Raw genomic sequence first — 23,439 nt, 5'->3', positions numbered from 1 at the left:
CCTTCCGAGATTTGACGACATGATAAGAGCCTCGTGCAGACACACACACTTCGGCGCCCAGCTGTAACCTGCGAACAATTGGTATTTGTGTGGTCTCCTTTTGGTGATTGCGATCAAAATGACCATCAGGTACGATCGAAGCACATGACAGAGTCATAATCTTCAAATTCCTATTGTCCTTCCTTGCAAATGGCCCGCAAAGTTTTATGTGTCGCGGAGAAACCTGCAATTGCTAGAGCGGTGGCACAGCACCTCTCTGGAGGTTCAAGCCGTGCGGTAAGATCAAGGTCTAAGCGATTTCTCTTCAAAATATAAAAATAATTAATCCCAGCCCGATATTGTAGGTATCGATTCGGGGTAATGTGTATGTGAAAAACTACGAGTTTGACTTCACATTCGCTCCGCCATGGGGCCAGTGTTCGGTGACGATGACAAGTGTCATTGGTCATTTGACGAGTTTGGACTTTGACTCGCAGTACAGAAGCTGGAATTCATGTCCGCCTGGCCGGTTGTTTGATGCACCTGTCACAGATTCCGTTGCGAAAGTTAGTCTCTACATTCCACATAGAATTACGAACGGGAGTTAACTTGCTCCCAGGACAAACTGAGCATCGCTGAAAATATTCGAACGTTGGCCAGACAGTCTAAGGCTCTATTTATTTGGACAGATTGTGATCGTGAAGGAGAGCACATTGGGACAGAAGTACGGTATCAGGCGAGAAAAGCAAATCCGCGAATTGAAGTAAAACGAGCGAGGTTTAGCAATACCGAACGAGCGTCAGTTAGCCTACAGAGACCACTATGTCTAAACTCTAGTACTAAAACCTTCTAGTCATATATTACAGGCTGCCCAGAACCCGATAGAGCTAGATGATAGTCAAGCTAATGCAGTCGCTGCACGGATCGAGCTTGATTTGAGGATCGGAGCAGCTTTTACTAGGCTACAAACTCTCCAACTCAAATCATTGGGAGGTGCCCTAGAGGACCGAGTTATCAGCTACGGTATTTATATCAATTTCCCAATGCTCAACTTACGCAGACAGTTTGACAGTTTCAGGGTCCTGCCAGTTCCCGACGTTGGGATTTGTGGTCGACAGATATTTTCGGGTGAAGAACTTCAAACCAGAAAAATTCTGGTCCATCAAAGTTTCACATGCCCGTGATGGGAAAACTGTCAACTTTTTATGGCGGAGAGTCCATCTTTTCGATAGGGCTGCTGTTGTTGTTCTGTTTGAGCGGTGCTTGACTTCAAAAACCGCTAAGGTTACGAAAGTGAACAAGAAGCCAACACGCAAATGGCGTCCACTGCCTTTGACTACTGTGGATCTCCAAATGATGGGAAGTAGATATCTTCGAATGGACAGTCAGAAAGTCATGAAGGTTGGTCTTTCTCTACCATGCCGCAAAACTCTGCTGATAGGATTTTAGATCGCGGAAGCTCTATACACAAAAGGGTTCATCAGTTATCCAAGAACAGAAACGGATCAGTTTGACAAAGGAATTGATCTGAAAAAGTTGGTCGAAAAGCAAATACCGAGTGAAAATTGGGGCCAGTATGCGCAGCGGTTTGTCACCTTTGTATATTGCTGTCCATGGATTAATTTTAGCATATTGACAAATCATCTAGTCTCATGAACGGTGCTTTCACCCAGCCACGAGCTGGTCGTCATAACGACAAAGCTCACCCTCCCATTCACCCCGTCATATTCGCCGCACCATCAGCACTTAACGCAGATGAACGTGCTGTTTACGAATTCGTCACCCGACGTTTTCTCGCCTGCTGCTCTGAAGATGCAAAGGGCGAGTCTACGGAAGTGGAAATAAAGTATGGCGATGAAATGTTCCACACAAACGGCCTCCTCGTCTTAGAAAGGAATTATTTGGATGTTTACATATACGATAAATGGGAAAGTAGTCAAGAAATCCCTCCTTTTACACTTGGCGAGGCGTTCGAACCCACCGAGGCTAAATTAACGGATGGCAAGACCGTTGCACCAGGTTATTTAACAGAGCCCGAACTTATTGGACTGATGGATGCTAATGGGATCGGAACTGACGCTACCATGGCAGAGCATATTGCGAAGATAAAAGAGCGCGAATATGTAGCCACTCGACCCCGTGGTAGCGGGGGAGGTAGCAATTCCGTGCAAGAGTTCATCCCCACCCATCTTGGTGTGGCTCTAGTTGAGGGCTATGATGATGTCGTGAATGGTCTGCCCGACAGCCCCAGCTTAAGCAAGCCTTTTTTGCGAAAAGAAATGGAGGTGCGGATGCGAGAAATATGCGCCGGTACAAAGACAAAAACGGAGGTGGTGAATGAGAGCTTGCAGATGTATCGCGAGGTTTTCGTGCATACCCAGCAAAGAATTGATGTGCTCAAGGCTGCTTGTAGGAAATATATCTTTGAAGAGGGTAACAGGTGACCATACTTGACTGCAGGGCTAGTTTTATTGTAGCGATACTCTGTCATAATACTTACGACAAACACTATTAAAATAGAAACATTAAAATTAGCGAACGTCTTTGGAGTTTTGCTTTGAGGTGTTGAAAGCTGCGACTTTGGCAGGATCTAAAAAGGTTTCCATATTTACATGTACGTGTACAACATTGGTGGACATCATGATGGTATCAAGTAAACGCAGCCTAGATATATTATATTTCCAGGAGCCCGATCACCTCTAATTGCCTTCTCCCCGGGTTTTTCGAATCTATCTCTGCATTCTGTTGTATCGCTCAAGTTCAGACTTCTCCCTGAAGGGTAATAACTGTTCTCACGTAGTTTTCTAAACTGATCTCTATCCGGCTCATGCCACCGGTCGTCTTGCAACCTTTCTGAGCCACCACGGTATTTGCCCCTGCCTCTCTTAACTTGGCTTTCGGTGTATTTTAACCCCCCCGTGAATTCATTTCTCGGATGACTTGACGGAGATTTTGACGGTCTGTTCGTAAGTTTAAGGGCTCTAATCCGTATAAACCCTTGCAATTCCCATCCCAATTGCGTTTTTCTATTTGCTCTACTCTTCTTCCTTTTCTTGTCGTTCCTTTTATTCTTGTTTCAACTTTCTTAGCATTTCTAAAGCTGGAGTTTCTCTAGACAAAGTATATGGTTTACAAACAATAGCAAACAATTCAAATACTCGAAGAAAAATACCTAAACTCCATAGCTCGAGTAGCTTTCAGGTTCCTGCCTCTCGATTGCCAGAAATTGTATCCTGGTGTCTTAACTATTTGATGCCGCACACGAGAAACGCGGGCAACTAGGGGGAAAACAAATCTGAAAGCATAGATACCTATACCACAATATTATCATATGTATCAAGATACCGCCGTTTCGGAGGACTGGATCACAAGGGCCAGTAAGACACCTCATTTACAGCACCAAGTCACAAAACATTGCGTATTTTGGGGAGTTAGTAAAGGCAGGAGTGTGCTAGGCTGGAAAGGCTCGGCATGCAGTACCTTTAATAGAACGGTTCCCTGGCGAGGACACAAGACACAAATTTGAAATAGGGAAATTTGGTAAATCCAAATAAAAAACAAAAAAAGAAAAAGAAAAGCTCCAGAGCGCAATTTCACTTCCTAGCTGATTTTTTCTTTCCGCCCTTCTTATCTTGTGAGAGTGTGCCCTCTGGTCCAACATATGCAGGATCCCAGCGGCTCATATTTTTGTCTGGTTGTCTTGAGGAGGCCTCTGAACTTGGGTGCTTGGACGGCAAAGTGGTTTGCTTCGCCAGGGGCTCGTTTAATTCCTTTGATTCTGCGCCTTTCAGTGGTGGAATAGCACCAAGAGCCACTTGAGATGGTATTTTTTCGGCCCTTGGAATGACATCAGCTTTCTCGTACGCCGGATCCCAGCGACTTATATTTTTATCTTGCTGTTTCGGTACCGAGGTTTTTAGTCCAGGGACTGAAGCCACGGTGTCCAGCGGCGGGGATGCTAGCGTTGCTAATATAGTAGAAGTCGTAGGCCTTGCTGGCTCCTTGCTAGTAGTTTCCTCAGTAGAGTAGCTCGTGTGCCTATGGCCAAAATCTCCCCGTGCTTGGATTGTAGATAATGTTGCCGATGGCTGGGGTTTATCGTCCTTGGGAATCGTGGATGTCTGGGCAGATTCATTTTGTATGTCTTTGGTAAGTTCTTTTCGGTTTGATATTTGGGAAGACATGCTGGCTGTTGACATGGCTGCATCTTTTTGCGCTAGCTCACTCTCATTATCAAAGGGGCTTGTTAAAGGCGCGATGATACCTAACTTTTCACGGAGTTTGAGAAGTTCTATGCCTTGTTGAGTGAGCAGGGCACGAGATGTTCGATTTGACTGGTCGACTTCCTTGATTCGGGCCGTAATCCGATCCACATCATTTCGCGTAGTCAAGGCAATTGTATCTACCTCGTTAAGGGTTGACCGAAGTTTGTTCACTTTCGCTTCAATGCCGCTTTGTTGCCCATTTTTTAAAGTTTCTAGTGTCTGGGTCAACCGCTCTATGGAGGTATCGAACAAATTTACCTTTTCCTGGAGCTGCTTGATCTCGTTGTTCGGATCCCGCCTCCCGTTTGTCAGTGCTCTCACGTCATTAGCTAATCGCTGTAAAGTGTCTTCGCTGGATCTGAGCTTCCCTCGAACTTCGTCTGTTTGACTGTTTGATTCTAGGATGGCATTTTTCAATTTGTCCAAATCCCCGAACAGCGTTTTCGTGGCATTCTCATTTGACGCAACCTTTTTCTGGAGTAGCTCCCATTGATTATTCGGAGAATGTTTGATGTTCTTTAACGCCTCTAAGTCACCAGTCAATCGTTTGATAGTCGATTCATGGGATGTGAACTTCCCCTGAAGTTCGCCAGTCGACTCCTGAGTTTCACGTTTCAAGGTATCCAAATCTCTGGTTATCGAACTCGCCGTGCTTATGTACGACTCAACCTTTGCGCCGAGGTCTATGGCCTGTGTATTAGGGAATTTAATTAGACCGCCACCCTCAGAGACATCATCACCTTGCATCCAGAGTTCCCACTCCCTATTCAATTTCTGGATGGCCTCTTCCGAAGAGGTCATTTTCGCTTGAAGCTCGCCTATTTGGTCAGTCAGAACAACAGTCGATATTTCAGTTTTTTCACTATTTTTGGCTTGTCTTTTAAGCGTCTCGACATCTTGGATTAATAGGTTCGTTTTATTTTCTGACGAGGTGATTTTCTTTTGGAGCTCTAAGACCATTGTTTTTTCCGTCAGCGTTCGCTGTGTGACTTGATGATATTCCTTCTGTTTCTCTTTAAGTTGTGCAAATCCCATTGTTAAATCCTTCACCTCCTTTCCTTTGGTGTCAAGACTAGTTCGAAGGCCCTGAATCTCGCGCCGAAGATCTTGAAGCCAAGTGGTAAACTCGTTCCAGCGGCCCACAGCTTGTTGTATCTTCATATTTTGGGAGTTTAACGTGTCCGTCATTTCAGTTGACCTGATGAGCATCTGGTCAAAGTCGGCTTTTGGAGTGAATTTCAGGCTCAGGTCAGGCATTTGATCGATCAAGGAAGCGAGCTCCGCGCCGGTAAGCTTCGAGTGTGGCGCTTCTAACAGGCGGTCCACCTGTACTTTGAGAGATTGTAAACTGGAATTAGAGGCTTTAACTTTGGCGGACAATTCCTCGAGATCTGGCCGCCGCGCCATTTTATTTTCCAAGTCACCCACTAGGTCGGTTAGAGATGCGAAACGAGCGCTAGTTATTTCCGACTTTTGTTCCGTCTGCAACCGGTTCACCTGTTCCTGAACATGTTGTAGACTGGCGTTGAAAGTTTCTGAGATATTTGGAGTGGTATTTGTGGTGTTAATTTGGCTAGACATCATCAACTGAAAAAGTCGGGTTAATGCTTGTACGAATTCGGTGTCTGTCCCTTTAGATGCCTGCAGAGTTGTATCATGACTTGCTGAGATTCTAGAGTGCCTGCTGCGAGAGAGGAACCAGGTAACAAACGCAAATAAGAGAATGATGGCAGTGTACATATTTGGGTTGCGTAGGATTTCGTCCTCGAGTTGGAGGCTCCATCTAGATAGAACCCACTCAGGATTAGTTGGAACCTCGTATATATTGTCTGGCATTATCGTGTGACCGGCTCCGTGAGGGCTCGTAATTGTTGAGGTCAAAAATACAGTCACAGTTTGGGGAGGGCTTTGGGAATCTTGGAAAGCTCTCTGGGCATTGCTTTGTTGAAATGATTCCGGGATTGGCGTGTAGATAGTCGTACGGGTGTCGCGGCCTTTGGGATCAGTCTCAAGGGCGTAAGAGTCAGTGTCATTTTGATGTGGCGTACTTAAATAGTTGTACAGTCTTGCAGCACATTCCCCCGTTGCGGTCAGCTGGAGAGCGCCAACAAGGCGTTCTGAAAGAGGTCTATCTGGGTGTATATTCGTAAATGGTACTGGAAGATAAAATCCAATACTGGTAAGAAGCGTGAAAACGCCGATTAGTAGGTACGGCTCCATGGTTACGATAAGTCCCCGCGAGGGGCTGTCTGCGGCTCTGACCTAATGTAGATGAGGCTTCCGGAAGGACTCTATTCGGTTGAACGCTATGAAATCGAAGAAGAGTCCGATGCTCGGAGTAATGGTAAGTTGATATCGACGTAATAGGAAAAGTAGGGTTCAAACTCATAAAGTTGTTATTGACGTTGGCCAGTGGAGGGGATACAGCTTTATGTCGGATATCTAGAGGTAGAAAAGAGCTAGGAAAGCGGAGAGTTGTAATGGAGTTAAATGCTGTTTGTGAAGGAATGAAGCATTTACTTCATCATGTAGCAGGTCCCCATGTAGCCGTAAAGAATTGATCTAAATAAAGAAGCAGCTTGTATCGATATAATAGCAAGCATAAAAACATGATAAATATAGATAGGGAAATCCCTGTCTTATATAAAGCACTGCTCCGCAAACAAGCTGCATAAAGTAAACAGATGGGGCCCTCTTTCACTCAACCACTGGGGTGTTTTGCAAACAACAAAATTCTTTTGATTCAAATCATTGTGAAGTTCAATCAGTGGGGCAAAAGAGCTCCAAGGACTGTTTACCCATTTGATCCTGCTGCACAGGTAGGCAATGTTCCTGGTATTTCTTAGTATTTCTCCTCTGAGAGTGAATAATATGCAGTTCTTTGTTTTGTGAATTTAGGGTATACCACTGAATGCCTTCATTGTGAAAGATTCAGTGATGATTGTAACTGTTTTTGACCTGTGGTGTTCCAGCTAGATATACCCTTTTTCTTCATAAACAAAGTGCCTGGTAAAAAGATCTTGAAAGCAGCTCTTGTCTCCTTGTATAAGCTGATAACAGATCCATATATTTGGAGCTATTATAGGAGAAAACCATCCTCAAAGGCCTCGCAAACAAAGCTCTTTGAAAGCCCATGGAAGGCGGATAGATGTTCCGCAACACAGGGCATCATATTTTATCACAAGCACCAGATTCACCAAAAGACTAGCCATCAAATGGTTTTGCTTATGGAACAATGTTCGATGCACCTGGCTGATCCACCTGGCTGGCCAGGTGCAGCAGCACACACATCTTTCTGCTTTCAAGTTGAAAGAGGTGAGTCGGAAAAAAATGTGGGTTGAGTGAATGAAAATGCCTTAATTGAAGATTTGTTTTGCAGCAAGACAAATGCTTGGAGGTTGGATTAAGGTCAAAAAGCCTCTTTTGCACATTGTAAATTAATTTCCTATTCGAGTTAGACTTCATTTTGCGGCTCGCTGAAATTTCCATAGAACTGATATTTTCTGCTGATGAAGTAGATATTTATACAAGAGTTTGGCAGACTCTGCTTCAATTTATACAAAAAATAAGTGATGAATACTTTAATTCATTTCCAATGAACATGCAGGGCTTAGTTATGCTTCACTCAATACTTGAATAGTTAACTACTAGTGAACTTCATAACTAGGGAAGAACCAAACAATTATAAATCTGATTTTTCTTGGAATGGAGAAAAATGCAGCTGAATTCCCCCTGCCCCTTTTTGAAAGCATGAAATGGCACTCAAAAGAATGAGGAAACCCATCCCATTACTCCATTTTGATATCTCCAAGCCTGTCTCTCCGAAATCCAACATTGACGTTGACAACTCACACCGAAAATTATTGACCTAGTTATTATGACCATGAGTGTCTACGGCCAATTTCGTAACTTGGACATCCTCCTAGCAGTAGCTGACAAGGTGTGCTTGCAATCCGCCACAAAGAAGTAATAATGATAATAATTGTGGCGCAATAGTTCCCGAGCTAACACAGATGTCTTTTGGGAGGTTACATCACCAAACGATTTATTCAATCTGTGCCTGGGTAACAAGTTATTTCATTCGGAGATTTCTATGACAAAGCACCCGAGAGAAGACGGTGCCCCGTGGCTCCACATCACGTACCTAAAAGGGTGACATATATTAGCATGCAATCTTATGGACGCGGGAGCAGATCCCCTTGAGTTGGCTCCAAACCAGGCAAATGCACTTGAGTGTGCCATTATGGTGGGGGAGACCTCTATAGCTAGATATGCTGGGGCGTGGAATGAATGCGGCGATCAATCCATCTGCTCTGCAGGAATCACTCCTTTGAGCTGTGCGTGCCCGGAGCATGGACGCTCTTAAATTACTCGTTGAATATGGCGTAGATATCAATGCACACGATGGGTCGGGATGGCCTCCAATGCAGCTGCTGATATCAAAAGGAGTCAATATCGAAGATATAAAATGGATGCTTGAGCATGGAGCCGATCCCAATGCTGAACTCCTTGCTGAGTGTGGAGCAGATTTGCGCGCTAAACACCAAATGGGATGGACAGCCCTGCATTTTGCCTCTTCAGCTGGAGAGAATGATATTGTGAACAGGCTAGCCCTCGGATTGAATATTAATGAGAGATGTCTCTGTGGAGGAACTCCACTTTGGGTTGCAACCCGCAAGGGCCATGTATCTACGGTCCATCCCTTGCTCTCGCGTGGAGCCGACGCTGATATCTCTGGTGGTGGAGAACGAGGCGTGGATACTTGGACTCCACTATTCGTGGCCAGCCGTAATGGTAATGAAGCGATTGTTGAGATCCCACTCGAACATGGCGTCGACGTCGATGCGGTGACACATGATGAATACACTGCTCTAGCTGAAGCGGTCTTACAGGGTCATGAGCGAGTTGCCTCGTTCTTGACGGCGTATGCAACAAGATAAACATTCCCGCTATGTATCTAATGGCAGTGGGGCAGGCCCCTAATTATGCTTTCTTCGATTGAACTTATCCGATCTGTATATTGTTGTTAGGAACATAATTGTAAGCGCTCACGCGCCCGATGTAATCTGATGAAAAGGGAGAGCTATTGTTTTTGGACCATGCGCGTGGAATCATGTTGATAAGCCACCCTAGTTGATATCGTGTATAACGTATAATTCACACAGAGATATTCACCCACATAGTAGATCGCATGCCCAAGAATTTAGTCCGCAAATGGAAAAGAAAGATATATGAATTATGCCATTTTCAACACATTACCAGATAACAAACTAATGCTAGAAGTATACAACTTATGAAAGATGAAAAGTACACATGATTTCGTATATGTTAGTGAACTTTTGAAAGCAGGGCCGCTCAAGCAAAACCGAAAACCCCTTGCAAGTGTGTACTAGCCAACCTAGAACCCCATGCAACACAAAATCAACAGGACTCAGAATTTCCTGAAAGCCTCTGAACTCTATGGCTAAAACGAAAACAGAATAGGAATAATCTGTCAGACACTAGGAACGGGGGTTTCCTGAGGCGTGTGTACAAGCGGTGGAGTCCGAGCTGCACGCTGTTTCGCCCTCTGTTTCTTGTTCGGGCGTGCTTGCCTTGCTTTCGGGGGTTCGGTGATCGCGAGACGATGTCCCGCATCGTGTGTAGGCTCATGAGCTCTAGGGCTTCTTGCCTTCCCTCCTTTCCATTCCTCTTCAATTCCTGAGGTGCTTTCCGATGAAGATGCCCACAGTATAGCTCTCTCCTTATCAGGAGGATATTGCGGTGAAAATATCACTGAAGAAGCCGAATCCGCGTCAATGTTCCATCCGCCTTTTCTATGATTATTAGCAGCGCCAAATATCATTGGCTCCCATAGTAGGCTCGAAGGAACGTCACTTGACGTTTGTGGCCGTGTTGGAGAGGAAGAAAGAGGACTGTAGATGCTTTCTTCCCCTTTTTCGGATCCATTTGGCTCCTGTGGGGTTTCATGGTTTGCATCTCCAAGATCATCGGTGTTGTTTGTCTCTCCAACAAGCTCATTCCGTAGGTCCGCGGGAAGGCCCACAATCGAGGTTTCTGGGAGGGTATGGAAACTCTTCTCCTTCGTGTCGGTTGATCTAAGCGCTATCCTGGAGAGAGCTAACTCATCCTCTAAATAACGTAGCTTGCTCTGAGATGACAGGCCAGTTAGTATAGCAAGGTATGTTGGGAATTAATTCCTTTGAGGTTGAAAAATATGCATTCAGTCTCATAGTACATACTTTAAGTTCGTTTATCTCCTGAAATATGCAAGCCGTATCTCGAAGTGCCTCACGGCCGTGAGTGACCAAATTCCTCATCTGAGTTTGGATATCTTCCATCTCCTCCTTGGCCAAAGCCGCTTCATTTTGTAAAGATTTCAAATAGGGAAGTTGGTTCATCGCATCACGTATCGTCTGGATGTTAGACTCGAGGAGCCGCCTTTCCTTCAAATACACCATGGGCAGGCTACCTAACAGGTTCCCATCCAACCTTCTAACTGTGTTATGAAATTCTTCTATAAAGTTTGGTATAAGATTTTTTAGTCGGTCAATTTCATTGTCGAGGTCATCCTTCGCGATGGTGAGGGAGTCCTTAAATTTTTCAATGTAGTCACGAAGCAGTTCATCTTGTGTCGGCCAAGTGGCATACTCACTCTTCATCTTATGGACAGCTTTCTTCAGGAGCGCGCACTCCTCGAGTACTTCTTCAGAACACTGGTTGAAAGTCCTGGTGGTCGTTGCCATCCGCTGCTGAAGTGCTTCATCTGCAGCTTGAAATAACGCAACAGTTTCACCTGAGGTTTTCAATAACTCCATTTTGCTCAAAAGAAGGGACCAGTAAAGCTCCGAGTCAGTGAAGACATCGTCAAGTTCATCACGTATTCCTCTCCCGGCCAGCTTTAACACAACCCTTTTGCAAAGGGTGTATGCAAATGGAAAGCAAATACATGCTGCCCTGAGAATGAGTAGGACAGGGCTGACATGGATGATGAAGACGAGAGCTTGAATGAATATAATTTTACTAGCAAAAAACAATGTTCTGAGAATTTCCGAAAACCGTCCTGGTCTCTTAGCCTGGGAAAAATGGGATATCTCGATTAGATCTCGCGAATCAGTAAGGCTTAGGGTCATAGTGGGTTCTGGTGTGTTGCCTGGCCCCATCGGCACTGGTGGAAGAGTGCTGGTTGATGTAGGGGTAGTCTGTGCAAGGGCTACAGATGACTTGCGTGCCGTGAGGTTTGCAGGTGCTGAGAGCTCTAAGCTTCCCTGAGAGGCCATACGTTGTTCCTCAGGAAGAATAGCATCAAGTACCTCACCTAGCTTGCCGAAAACATATCCGGAACGGAATCCGCCGTATAAACGTCTTGGAAAACTATGTTCCGGGCGGATATCGGTAAACGGGATTTTGTGGAATCCTCCAAATAGAGCCACTGAAATGGAAAACATCACCAGCCCAATGATATCCATGGCGATGATAAGTTTGGATTAGAAAAGAAATTGGGTTTATCGTGTGATGGAATGGATTATAAAGATAGAAGGGAAGACTAAGGCACCTTGTTGAAATAGCGAGGAAACTTTTTGCATGGTTGACTGAATCCTTCATATGCTCGACTAATGAGGATATAACGGATGATGTTAGTATGGTCAGGCAATGGAGCACAGCGGACTGTAAGCCATGACAATAAAGTTGTAGGCCAAGTGATACTGGAGGCAAAATTAGAATGAACTGAGAGGGATTGGCGTTACAAAACAAAGCAATAGGACTAAGTCTGGATGTACAGTACAAACAAGATAAGTAAGAAAGAAAGCTGTTCTAAATGGAATATGAAAGAGAATAGCATACCTTGACAAGTTGATATATAAGTTCATGGGTAATTGATACCAAACAAAAGAAACTTTGGAAAGGTCTGTGAATCAAAGGTGAATCAAATGCCAGTGTGTTTTGATAAATATCTAACAGTGGCAGCGGCCATTCAACAAGCTAAGAATTGATTCATTTCAATAAGAACAAGTGGAGTATGATTGAAGTCTGTCAAAATAGGGCATGAATTCATTGTAGTATATACATCTAGTTATCATAGATCAGCATACTTTGTCCCAACTCTTTAATGATTGTTAGATGAAGAACAAAGGCATAATGTGCAGTCAATGAATACTTACAAGCAATGAAATACATTTAATAGCTTAGAAAATCACAACAACGCCAAAAACATACTTGACTGAGACTGGATATGATATTTTTGAAAGTCATAAACTATTCCTTAAAATTGTAGAATGTAGAAAAATGAGTACCTCACTGAATAAATATGGTACATAAAGGAGTTGAAAAAGTATTACTGTTATAGAAGCAGAGTTTGAATATTGCTTGAGTATATGAGGTCAAAAATTCAATGAAATACTACATACCTGAAGAGCAGTAGAGTGGGAGTATCCTTGAGCTAATACCTAACAGTCGAACTCGTGGAATCGATAGTCATATAGTGGACTTTGTGCATAACTTGAGATGTGATGATTGAGGCGAGATTTGATGTTAATTGATGAGTAAATATTGTCTGATCGACGCGGAAGGCCGCAAGATAAATATGCAATGTCGAAAGGATGAAGGTAGATGGGCCTTGTTGCCAGTTATTCCAGACGATTCGCAAGGACCACTCCATAGTAGACTGCTGAGCTAAGACTCAAAAGGCTAACCAATGAGCAGATCCCATGAACCCTAGCAAAAGATTTGTTTAGACGCAGCATCTCCTTGGAGTGAGGGGCGGGGTCGTAGCTCTTCTTCCCATCGATCGTCTCTGCCAGCAGGTGTTAGCTGTAAGTCCCCCAAAGGTATGGAAAAATCGGGAACATTAGCAAACCTTGATGTCTCCTCTGGCGCATGACCTTAGTAGTCATTGGTCCTAAGATGAACCTGTTTGTCAGGCCGGCTACGAACATTGTAACAAGTGGAAGTAAAGTTGTTGTCCGCTGGTCCTCAGCAAACACTCCAGATAGGCTAGATGGGCCACGTCCCACAAACGTCTTTGTTCCCGGGTAAGTTAAAGCAACAACCACCGGTAGTGCCGCTTGTATAGAGAAGTAAACGGGAATTATTGAGGCCTGGAGTGTGGAGAATTGAGGGCGGGGGAGTGTCCTGTATGCGATGATACCGCCCACGAAGGTCTACCAAATCTCAGCATCAAGCAGTAGCGGACATCACGCGACAAACCGCAAACGAACCTGATAAGCCTGCGCACCAAGAAGCGTGCCATAGCTACGTCACAGAATATTAGCAGTCGTGAGAGAAACGGTCAAATTGCGGAAGGCGAACCTGAGGATATGGAATGGCGCCAACAAGGACTCTGTCATTCTTCACGATATTCCAGATGTATCCTACTAACGTGTTCCTTGGATGGTACGCCAAACTGATGCTTCTGGCGCAAAGCAAAAGGAGAAATCCAAAGAGGTGTTTTGTACGGTAGCAAAGGTGGGGAGATATGTATATGCCTGAGAGTGAGCGATGTGGTCTGGATGCTTCGGCAATGCAGATGCTGTCTGGAGTATGCACACGGCGCACTACCCTACCAGCAGTGCCAGGAAAGCAAAAGAATCTGTGTGGGGAAGTAACTTCCACACTACTAGCCTCTAATTCCACTCCTTGTCAGGTTAACTAATATACCACGTGACTTCGCGTCTGAACCGTGTCTGCCTGGAGCGAGCAATCGTTACCAACTCCAGATGCCATACTTTCTTCAGTCCATGATATACTAAATTCTCTTTCTTCTTCTCTTCCTCTCCTTACCTGTCTTTCATGTTTCACCACAAGTGTTAGAAAAGATGGCAGACAAGGAAGCTACTGTGTATATTGTGGATGTCGGGAAAAACATGGGGGAATGCCATAATGGCAGATCTATATCGAACCTTGACTGGGCGATGCGATATATCTGGGACAAGATCACAACCACGGTATTTCCCAATTGTAAAATTCCCTACGTTGACCATTTCTCACATGGGGTATACAGGTTGCTACAGGCAGAAAAACTGCGACACTTGGAGTTATTGGCCTCAAAACCGACGGTATGTGGTCCGCTCTGATCTTGTAATACCTTTTGCTAACTATTGATGATAGACACCAATAATCCATTATGGGAGAAGGACGAAGAAGAGAGTTACGCCAACCTCTCCGTTTTTCAAGGCATAAGCCAGTATGTTGGCACCTTGAGTCATATTTTTTTATATTACCTTTTCGAGACTACTGACTACATTCCTAGAATTCTCATGTCTCAAATTCGCGACCTACGTGGATTGATTAAACCTAGCCATACAACAGAAGGAGATGGTATGTGTAATATATCGATTTGAATCTTTTTCTTTTTCTTTTGTTCTTTTAGACTTGTCTCTCATACTCCTATAGCAATATCATCCCTAATCTTGGCAATCGATATGATTGTCCGATATTGCAAGAAATTGAAGTACAAAAGAAAGATTGTCCTCGTTACAGATGGAACAGGCGCTATGGATATAGATGGGATCGAGGGGATTGTGAGCAAAATTAATGAGGAAAATATTGAGCTTGTCATACTGTGAGTTAGGTATCCCCTTTCGCAACACAACCACAGCTAACTGAAGAAGGGGAGTCGATTTTGATGATCCAGAATATGGGTTCAAAGAAGAAGATAAGGATCCATTGAAGGTAAGGTTCTCTGCCGTATAATGCACAAGAATGGCTATAGTGACCAACCCCCAGGCCAAAAATGAAAACCATCTGAAACAACTTGTCGAAGATTGCGAGGGTATATACGGTACCTTAGAACATGCGATTTCCGAGATGGAGATTCCTCGAACCAAGGTTGTACGATCAATGCCCACTTTTAAAGGCGATTTAAGGTTGGGGGATCCAGAGCAATATTCATCTGCCTTATCAATCCAGGTGGAAAGATACTACCGAACCTACGCGGCTCGGCCACCAGCTGCAAGCTCATTTGTTTCCTCTGCTGTGTTGTCAGAAGGACAAGAGACCACTCAATCGTCGGCCACTCTAGCGGCCAAGGAGTCGAGCCAGGAAGGAGGAGCTGTAGCTTCTGCATTAACTTCAGTGAGAAACGCTCGGACTTACCAGGTTAATGACGAAGAAGCTGCTGGAGGCAAGCGAGACGTTGAGCGAGATGAACTTGCCAAGGGATATGAGTATGGACGCACTGCTGTGCATATCACCGAATCAGATGAAAACATCACCAAACTGGAAACGGACGCTGCCCTAGAGTTCATAGGATTCATCCCAAGTGACAAAGTACGTAAATCCCCTTTCAATATCTGAACACATGCAAGCCCGTTAATTCATAGAAACACAGTATGACCGCTACATGAACATGTCGACATCTAATATTATAATTGCACAAAAGACGAATAATAAAGCAATCCTTGCGCTTTCGTCAATAATCCACGCCTTGTTCGAACTTGAATGCTGTGCTGTGGGGAGGCTAGTTCCAAAGGCTGGCAAGGCTCCACTGGTGGTCCTTCTTGCACCCTCGATAGAGGCTGATTACGAGTGTCTCCTCGAGGTACAGTTGCCTTTTGCAGAAGACGTGCGCTCCTACCGCTTCCCACCGTTAGATAAAGTCATCACAGTCTCGGGAAAAACCGTGACTGAACATCGGAACCTTCCGAATAATAATCTGCTTTCCAGGATGGCCGATTATGTCGATAGCTTGGAGCTCACTGAAAAAGATGAAGATGGGTGAGTGAAGGAAAATACCCTTTCAAGCGATCTAGATTACTTATTCTAGGTAGGGAGACCGTTGAGTCTATGTCGATAGAAGACTCTTTTTCACCACTTCTGCATCGAATCGACCAGGCTATTCGGTGGCGTGCGGTCCACCCGTCTGAGCCCCTTCCCCCAGTGCCGGAGATCCTTCAGAAGTTGTCACACCAGCCGGAAGACCTCCAAGCTCAAAGCAAAGACACCCTTGCTAAGCTCATAGCAGCTTCGGATGTTAAAAAAGGTATGTTATTATTTTCTGGGAATGCCACTGCATATATTTTCGTGTCTAACACTTTTTTTTATCACAGTCCCACCCAAAGCCAAGGGCCGCAAACGCGACCGGGACACAGACAAGCCACTCTCAGGCTTAAACGTCGAAGAGCTCCTGCAGACAGAGAAACGAGTCAAGATATCTGCTAACAATGCTATACCTGAATTCAAGCAACTATTGGTTAGTTCGCAGGACCTTGGTGCTGTCAAGGATGCTGTGAAACAAATGTCCGCCATAATCGAAAGCCAAATCAGACACAGCCTAGGAGATGCCAACTATGATCGGGCTGTTGAAGGCTTGGGAACTATGAAAGAGGAACTGGTTGCCTTTGAGGAACCAGCCCTCTATAATGACTTCATCCGTGGCTTGAAAGTGAAGCTGCTAGGGAACGACCTTGGAGGGGATAGGCGTGAGATGTGGTGGTATATACGGAAGAATAGGCTTGGGCTGATTGATAAGAAGCTCTCTGAACTTTCTGACGTGACGGAGGAAGAAGCTCGGGCGGTAAGTAGCCGCTGCCTATTTCATGTTTTACATTCGGATGGCCGTAAGGACATTTCCTAACATTCGGACAGTTTTTATCCGCGAAATGAGCAATGTGTCGGGCGTTGGCGCAAATTTGGCATGATTCAGGAGGGATATGGGATACATGGGAGTCTGGTTTCGTTCATGTCCCTAATGGGATGATTTAATGGCTTGGGTAATTACATGAAATCGGTTTATTAATATTCTAGTCTGACATTTATTATAATCCAAGAACCCTGGGTGAAAATAATGGGGAACTTTCAAAACAAACGCCATTGAAATCAATCCATTGCAGCTCGCTAAATCGAATGCTCTCGCAAAAACATCGCAAAGGCCCTTCAAGGTTGCAAACGGAAGGCAATCTAGGATATCTTTCCTATTCTCTTCTTCCCAATTTGGACCTTGCGATTTACTCTGCATATGGCAACTTGTTAGTAGACCATCCTAATAGCAGACAATAATATTCTTGTATATCACATATCTGAACAGGAAAGGTAAGAAAAGAATCACCACTAACCTCTCCGCATCCTCATCCACCATCTTAAGCATCTCATTCTGAATCTCCAACTCATTATGAATAGCAACCCCTAATTCTTTCTGGCGGGCTATAACCTTCCGCAACTCCTCCAAGTTCAGATCCTGATTCTCCATGATCTGCTTCTGTAACTGCAACACGCCCTGATTATCCAGCTCCCTCGTCTGCTCCGTCTCCTTGCCCAGTACGCGGCCTGGCCTGGGCTTTGCCGCTCCAACAAGCGCCTCCTTATCCTGCGCAGATGCAATCGCATTATCCAACTTCGCCTTGGCGGTCATGGCGTTCAACAAATTTTCCAGCCCATCTTTTTCCTTCCGAGCACTGGAGAGCAGGTCTTTCCTCCGCCTCAGCTCGCCGCTCCCCAGTTTACTCCCACCCCAGGTAGATCCATCGCCCAAATTCTTCAACCCATCATCCAAGCCAGTCAGGAGCGTTCCCACGCGAACAAGACTGCTCTTCGCCTGCGCGGAGCACTCGTGTTGTTTCTGTGGAGTAGCAGCCTGATCGCGGCGGGTGAGATGGAGCCTGGCATCGTGTAGCTGTGACTTGACATCGCGATAGCAATCGAGCCAGGTTGTCGGGTCCGTGATGGGGCCTGCAGTGCCACCTGCACCGGGCGTTGTGGCTGCAGCATGTTTGAACGATGTACGGGCGGAGCCGTTGCTCAGAGCGGCGCTGGGGAGGTTGAGAAAAGCCCGCCATGCACTTGAATTACGCCATTGTGGATCTTCTGCCTCATTTATGGCACGCAGATATGTTTCTAGACCCTCCCGGCGCTTCTCTCGATAAGCTGTGTTTGAGTTCGTGTTCACGAACCACGATTTTCCAGGCAGGGGGGCGGGTGGGGGAGCGGTTACTTGGCTCGTTAATGAGGAATGGAAGGCGAGGAATTCTGAATAGCGCTTCTGGATAGTGAATGTGCGGAGTGGGAGTCGGATGGTGATGTTGTAGATGGTGTAAGGGTTCGGGGGGCTGGAGAGGGAGGTGGTTGGGATGGATATTTCGACGGCCGGAGCCATGGCTAGGATGGAAGAAGGCCTAGGAGCGATGAGGAAGTCAAGGCGTATGAAGACGTGTTTGATTGCATACCAGTCGAGGCGAGATGAGGATTGTTCTAGATGTAGTTGTGACAGAGGTTGGGTTGTCAGTGTCCGATCAGCTGGGTGCCGTTGGATCAAGATAGAGAATGCGCGGGAAAAAACAATGACGCATTGGGGGAAGTCAAGAGCTTATTTAATAAAGGGAGCTTATTTAACTTAAATTTTAAGCGAAGCCTAGCTCTCAGAAATAGGCTGCTACCGGGGCGGCATTTCGTGTCGAACTTTGCATACATACGCATTTATTTTCCAAATTCCCAAAAAGAAGAAAAAAGTATAGTAATTATTGGAGATGAGATGATGGGATGATGGACACGAACGAGGTATCGTAGAAGTATCAAACCAGCCAATTCTGTATGGGATGATACGTCATGGTAACTTACCTGAATGACCAACGCCTGCGTTGGCTTCCCTGAGTCCCCGCTTCCGCTTCCTGGGGCTGTTGTTTACCCGCGAAGTTCCCAACCAGCAACAACTTGCCAATTTACAAACAGACTCCGATGTCGATGATGGTGCTGTGTATACGTGAATAAACGTCCATCTTGCGCATGCTGGGAGTTCATGAGGCTGAGCAGCACCCTGCAGTCCGTGACTGTCAGATTCCTTGACATTTTGGCTTCTTTTTTTCTGCAGTTAATACATTCTAAGACCCTCTGACCCCCCATGGATCCAACCTCCATTGCATAGACAAATAAACTCTTTTATTACTGAAAATGTCCGATCAAGATATTCAGAGGACAGCGTCGCCTGGAGGGTCGCTAGATTTCGATATCCCGATCCCCGTGCATAGGAGGGATACCATTCATTTGACTCCATACTCAACACCCCTCCCATACGTCAGTGATGATGATGATGCTCAAGCTGGACGAAGAGGACGTTCGCCAACTCGATCCCGTGTTAAAGAAGATAGTCGTTCACCATCTATGCAATCTCTGCTTCCTGTTTACTCAATTCGAGAGGGGCGAAGGACACTGTTGCTCGTCTACATCCACGGCTTTGTAGGATCGGATACCAGCTTCAAAAAATTCCCAGCGCATGTTCATAATCTGCTCACTGTTATGCTGTCTGAATCGCACGTTGTTCATTCCAAAATTTATCCCCGATACAAGACAAGGAAAGCGATCGAATTTGTTAGGGATGATTTTAGTTATTGGTGAGTGGCTACTCCTTACGATTCGTTTTGATAATGGATATTGTCACTAATTATCACTTGAGTTTGATAGGTTAACACCTCATGAATCCCCTAATACAGACATAGTGTTGGTTGGACACAGCTTGGGTGGAATTCTTGCAGCAGAGATTGCCCTCCTGGGGCCGTCTGATCCACAGGTCCTGGAAATGTTTAGGCATCGCATAATGGGGACTATCAACTTGGACGTCCCATTCCTAGGCCTCCATCATGGTGTCGTTGCCAGCGGCATCGGGAGTTTGTTTAGACCCAAAGACAAGAAGAAGAAGAAGAACGACCCACAGAACCAGCCTTTTCCCGTTGACTCCTCCATCATGGCGCCCTACATTTCTTCCGCTCATGATCCTAACTTCGACCCGATGTTCCCAAATGACATCCGACTTACAGAGCGATCACAACTTGATGGAGCCTTGAATTTTATATTCAAAAATTCCAACCAGCTTGTGGATGCGACTAGGAAATATATTTCCTCGCATGTGGAGTTTGGCTTGTGTATCGCCGACTACCCTGGTCTCAAGCGACGATACAGGCGCCTGAGAGAATTAGAAGACATTGACGGGTGCAACCCAAAGCTGGATGGCAGCGGCCGGCCATTTCGCCGTATTAGATTTGTTAACTATTATACCGCTGCCACAGGAAAAATTAAATCGCCCGCTAGTGAAAATAACAATGACAGTGTAACTAATGCAAGCGGGCTGGAAGGCAGGTCGATGGCTCCGGGGTCGATATCCTCCCCTGAGCCTGGCCACGTTAGATCATTATCCGTCGATCCTCGAAGACCAACGGAGGAAAAGACTGGAGATTCACTGGGCTTCTCGCAAGGAAGAAATGAAGGAGAAGGCAGCCCAGAAACTCCACAATTAGTAATAGAACAAGCTCACAGCCCGCCAGAAAATACCAATACGGCCCCAGTGGAAGATACATATCCTGACTTCCCGCCTCCGCCAAACCAGCCGCCAGAGTTCGACCCTTCTCTGTACGGTTCAAAGGCACTCTTAAAGGAAGCGCAGAAAGACCACTCTCGCCAAATGAAAACGTATGAAAAGGCAGTGAAAGAAAGGGAAAAGAAAATGAAAGCTCACAAAAAACTCACCAGCAAGCAGGAGCGAGCTGCGGAAAAGGAACAGTTGCAGAGAAATAAAGAGATCTTATTTCCCACATCCTCTCCAACCAACCATAACTACAACTACAACTCATCTCCAACGAGCGGAGCCTTACCAAACGGTATCAAAGAGGTTGAGTCAGCCTGCAACACGCCTGATATCAATCCAAGCACTCCTTCCAAACCCAAGAAAGACCGGAAATTCTGTGCACTCCCTCCAAGGGAAGCAGATGGTGAGCGGGATCCATTGTGGGTGCGGGTTTATATGGAAGGAGTAGACGAAGTTACCGCTCACCAGTCCCTGTTCGTTTCTCGAAACGCGGCATATGATCGGCTAGTGGGAGATGTAGCTGCTCGCATCGAGGGATGGGTACAAGATGATTTGACGACGCAAGTGCTCAAGAATGCTTCGGAAGAAAAATAATGAGAACTGGGGTAGTGGAAAATGAATGTGGGATATTTATGAAAGGATGGTTTACCACGAGCGACCCCTTGGCTGGAGTTAGAGTCTATGGCCGGAGTGGTTTGGGTGTATTCGCTCGATTCGTCTTGCTCACATCCTTGCTCTGTGATGTCTAGCATTCTCAGTTCTGTAACCACGATTGATTACCCGTTGTTTTCTTCTGCTTCTTTGATACCACTATGATGATAGCCTTGCATATTTAGAGACGTTTTAGAGACGTTAGGTTTGGGCTACTTTGGCATCAATATTCGCAGCTACCCTTATTCGTCATTCCTCACTCCCTTCGTAGATAAATTTAGGCTTCAAATCATCAGCAGCACCACCCCTCTTCGGAACGTTGCTTGAGCTCAAGCCATCAGCATGAACTATGGCATGGCCATATTCGTTAAAATATAAGACTAGACTGATGATCTTACATTGTATACACCCTTGTCAGCGAAAAATATTGTTAATTTCAACGTGGGCAAATCTAACTACCACGCAACATCAAAGTCTTCCTCCCATATATCCCGAAACTCAAGCAGATCTCTCTGTCCGTAGAATTCCCCAATCACACTAATGATCATATCAAGCATGGCACGGGTATATTGCTGAGCGTTTTTAAATTCGTAATCATCGTCCACCTCGCCTTCTTCTTCCTCCTCCTCTTCTTCATCGTAATCATTGTCATTGGCCTCTTGTCCCTCGATTATATTTTCCCCGGGCTCCAGCGTATCCCCCTCTTGTTGCTGGTGTAGTCTTGCCTGGAGGCGCGCTTTGGCTGCTTCGAGCTCGTCCTGGACATGCACGCCGTTAGTGGGTGGTATAATTTCTCCATCTGCTTCTCCGTGTGCTGTTACATGTTCCGTGTTGGCCCCACTAGTACTAACAACATCGTCCGTAATATTCAATTCATCCACTTGGTTCTCACCCGCATCCACATCCCCATTCTCATTAATGTTTTCCCTGGCACCATATCCCGGCTCCTCTTGCTCTCCTTCAGTTTCTTCAGCTTCTTCTTCTTCCCCTTCTCCTCCCTCCCCACCCTCCATACCCTGAACGTCTACCGCTTCACTCTCCCGAACCTTCACCAAAATCCTAGCAGCCCTCTTCCCCAGCTCCCTAATATCCCCGACCTCCTCGCTCCCCATCTCCCCCACAGCTCTACAGCGGCCCAAAAGACCCCATGCCCACGCACCGAGCCTCTTCACCTGTGCGCTTTCGCCGCCCCTAACTGTCTTAGATAACAAGCGTGTCACAATGGCAAGAAGCCTGAGAACACTCTCCATATCCATGCACGCCAACTGCGCCATGCGCGGATCCATCGTCTGTATAATTTGCTCCCATTCCGCCCTAGCGCGCTTGTTGGACCGGGGGAAAGTGATGGGCCGTTGCGGGCCTAAAGAAGCGATCACGGAGGCTGGTGGTGTGCATTTTAGGGTTGAGCGGAGGAGGAGGAAGCGGTGGTGAAGTAGGCTGTAATATATTTCTTGTGGATCGGAGGAGCTTGTGTGGGATGCTGCGCTGGTTTGAAGGTTTGGAGTGGAGGAATACGCGACGTAGACTCCGTCGGAGTAAAAGCCGGTGTGGCCGGTGTTTGCTTCTACGTCGAGGACAGCACCATAGTCATTGATTTGGTCTCTGGCGTCAGTGACAGGGACTCTTGTGTTGTCCCTTTGTTGAAGGACAGTTCTGGAGACAAATATCGCTGGCAATGTTCGTGCTTCAGATCTAGAATCAAAGACGTCACGCAACGCATAGCGTACGGCGCGAAATAGCCATCAGCATCACTTTCCGGTTGTAAGAAAACTGCACGGATAGAGAAATAGCCAGATGGACGGGAAATTGTCTTAGCAATGGGTAGTTTAATGTTTTTCTTTGTGAACGCCTGAGGCGACGTAGAAACAGTTTATGATAGTGGAGGAAAAGGAAAGCTGCATACCGGACCATACGCAGATACTCGATACCATCCTCCGCAGGCCCATAGAATAATTGATCCTCATCTACAGGATCGTCTAGTCCCGGAAATGCGTGCTTCTGCCCGTAGACGGGGTCATTCCTGGGTTGGGGACGTGTCGTGGTTGGAGTTATTGGGGTTGCGGGCGAGGAATCATCGTTCGGGTCGGTAGGACGGGCCCTTTTAGCGTAGGGAGAACTGCTCGATTCTGTGGAAGGGGCCTTGCGTTTTTCAGACATGCCTATATGTAATGCGAGAAGGTATTCCCTTCTGCCTTCTGGAGTGTTGGTTGTATCCCCAAAGCTCCTGTGGCCACATGCGGTTTTTCGATGGGATGT

At 45.9% G+C, this 23,439-nt stretch overlaps 9 protein-coding genes across 9 annotated transcripts; 4 read left to right on the top strand and 5 right to left on the bottom strand.

The window, feature by feature from the left end:
- Window positions 1-189: 189 nt before the first annotated feature.
- On the top strand, window positions 190-2,423 carry BDCG_09090 (DNA topoisomerase III; the record flags this gene model as incomplete). The annotated part of the gene is made up of 7 exons (XM_045424869.1): window positions 190-276; window positions 345-545; window positions 599-777; window positions 833-1,002; window positions 1,058-1,380; window positions 1,429-1,565; window positions 1,628-2,423. The coding sequence occupies 7 exons, from the start codon at window positions 190-192 to the stop codon at window positions 2,421-2,423; spliced, it is 1,893 nt and encodes a 630-aa protein (XP_045273490.1).
- On the bottom strand, window positions 2,418-7,810 carry BDCG_09089 (uncharacterized protein). The gene has a single exon (XM_045424868.1). The coding sequence runs from the start codon at window positions 6,462-6,464 to the stop codon at window positions 3,573-3,575; it is 2,892 nt and encodes a 963-aa protein (XP_045273489.1). The 5' UTR covers window positions 6,465-7,810; the 3' UTR covers window positions 2,418-3,572.
- Window positions 7,811-8,269: 459 nt separating this feature from the next.
- Window positions 8,270-9,410, top strand: BDCG_09088 (ankyrin repeat-containing protein). Its single transcript, XM_045424867.1, has one exon. The coding sequence runs from the start codon at window positions 8,597-8,599 to the stop codon at window positions 9,182-9,184; it is 588 nt and encodes a 195-aa protein (XP_045273488.1). The 5' UTR covers window positions 8,270-8,596; the 3' UTR covers window positions 9,185-9,410.
- A 328-nt stretch (window positions 9,411-9,738) lies between these two features.
- On the bottom strand, window positions 9,739-11,713 carry BDCG_09087 (regulatory protein; the record flags this gene model as incomplete). Its single annotated transcript, XM_045424866.1, has 2 exons — window positions 9,739-10,395; window positions 10,487-11,713. 2 exons carry the CDS (start codon window positions 11,711-11,713, stop codon window positions 9,739-9,741), a joined length of 1,884 nt encoding a protein of 627 aa, XP_045273487.1.
- A 1,158-nt stretch (window positions 11,714-12,871) lies between these two features.
- Window positions 12,872-13,591, bottom strand: BDCG_09086 (uncharacterized protein; the record flags this gene model as incomplete). Its single annotated transcript, XM_045424865.1, has 4 exons — window positions 12,872-13,038; window positions 13,102-13,405; window positions 13,463-13,496; window positions 13,554-13,591. 4 exons carry the CDS (start codon window positions 13,589-13,591, stop codon window positions 12,872-12,874), a joined length of 543 nt encoding a protein of 180 aa, XP_045273486.1.
- A 468-nt stretch (window positions 13,592-14,059) lies between these two features.
- BDCG_09085 (ATP-dependent DNA helicase II subunit 2) lies at window positions 14,060-16,847 on the top strand (the record flags this gene model as incomplete). The annotated part of the gene is made up of 11 exons (XM_045424864.1): window positions 14,060-14,188; window positions 14,245-14,299; window positions 14,352-14,427; window positions 14,494-14,561; window positions 14,637-14,805; window positions 14,855-14,915; window positions 14,970-15,512; window positions 15,574-15,959; window positions 16,013-16,224; window positions 16,292-16,758; window positions 16,830-16,847. The coding sequence occupies 11 exons, from the start codon at window positions 14,060-14,062 to the stop codon at window positions 16,845-16,847; spliced, it is 2,184 nt and encodes a 727-aa protein (XP_045273485.1).
- Window positions 16,277-18,772, bottom strand: BDCG_09084 (regulator-vacuolar morphogenesis). The gene is made up of 2 exons (XM_045424863.1): window positions 17,297-18,772; window positions 16,277-17,193 (listed from the first exon to the last, which is right to left on the bottom strand). Exons 1-2 carry the CDS (start codon window positions 18,331-18,333, stop codon window positions 17,142-17,144), a joined length of 1,089 nt encoding a protein of 362 aa, XP_045273484.1. The 5' UTR covers window positions 18,334-18,772; the 3' UTR covers window positions 16,277-17,141.
- A 352-nt stretch (window positions 18,773-19,124) lies between these two features.
- BDCG_09083 (uncharacterized protein) lies at window positions 19,125-21,126 on the top strand (the record flags this gene model as incomplete). Its single annotated transcript, XM_045424862.1, has 2 exons — window positions 19,125-19,564; window positions 19,635-21,126. 2 exons carry the CDS (start codon window positions 19,125-19,127, stop codon window positions 21,124-21,126), a joined length of 1,932 nt encoding a protein of 643 aa, XP_045273483.1.
- Window positions 20,049-23,422, bottom strand: BDCG_09082 (uncharacterized protein). The gene is made up of 3 exons (XM_045424861.1): window positions 23,087-23,422; window positions 21,182-22,875; window positions 20,049-21,109 (listed from the first exon to the last, which is right to left on the bottom strand). The coding sequence occupies exons 1-2, from the start codon at window positions 23,338-23,340 to the stop codon at window positions 21,639-21,641; spliced, it is 1,491 nt and encodes a 496-aa protein (XP_045273482.1). The 5' UTR covers window positions 23,341-23,422; the 3' UTR covers window positions 20,049-21,109; window positions 21,182-21,638.
- Between the last annotated feature and the right edge of the window lie 17 nt (window positions 23,423-23,439).

Source organism: Blastomyces dermatitidis (assembly GCF_000003525.1).
Source record: "Blastomyces dermatitidis ER-3 genomic scaffold supercont1.13, whole genome shotgun sequence".
NCBI lineage: Eukaryota > Fungi > Ascomycota > Eurotiomycetes > Onygenales > Ajellomycetaceae > Blastomyces > Blastomyces dermatitidis.
Note: the sequence above shows the minus strand (reverse complement) of the source record. Positions and strands in the feature narration are given on the sequence as shown.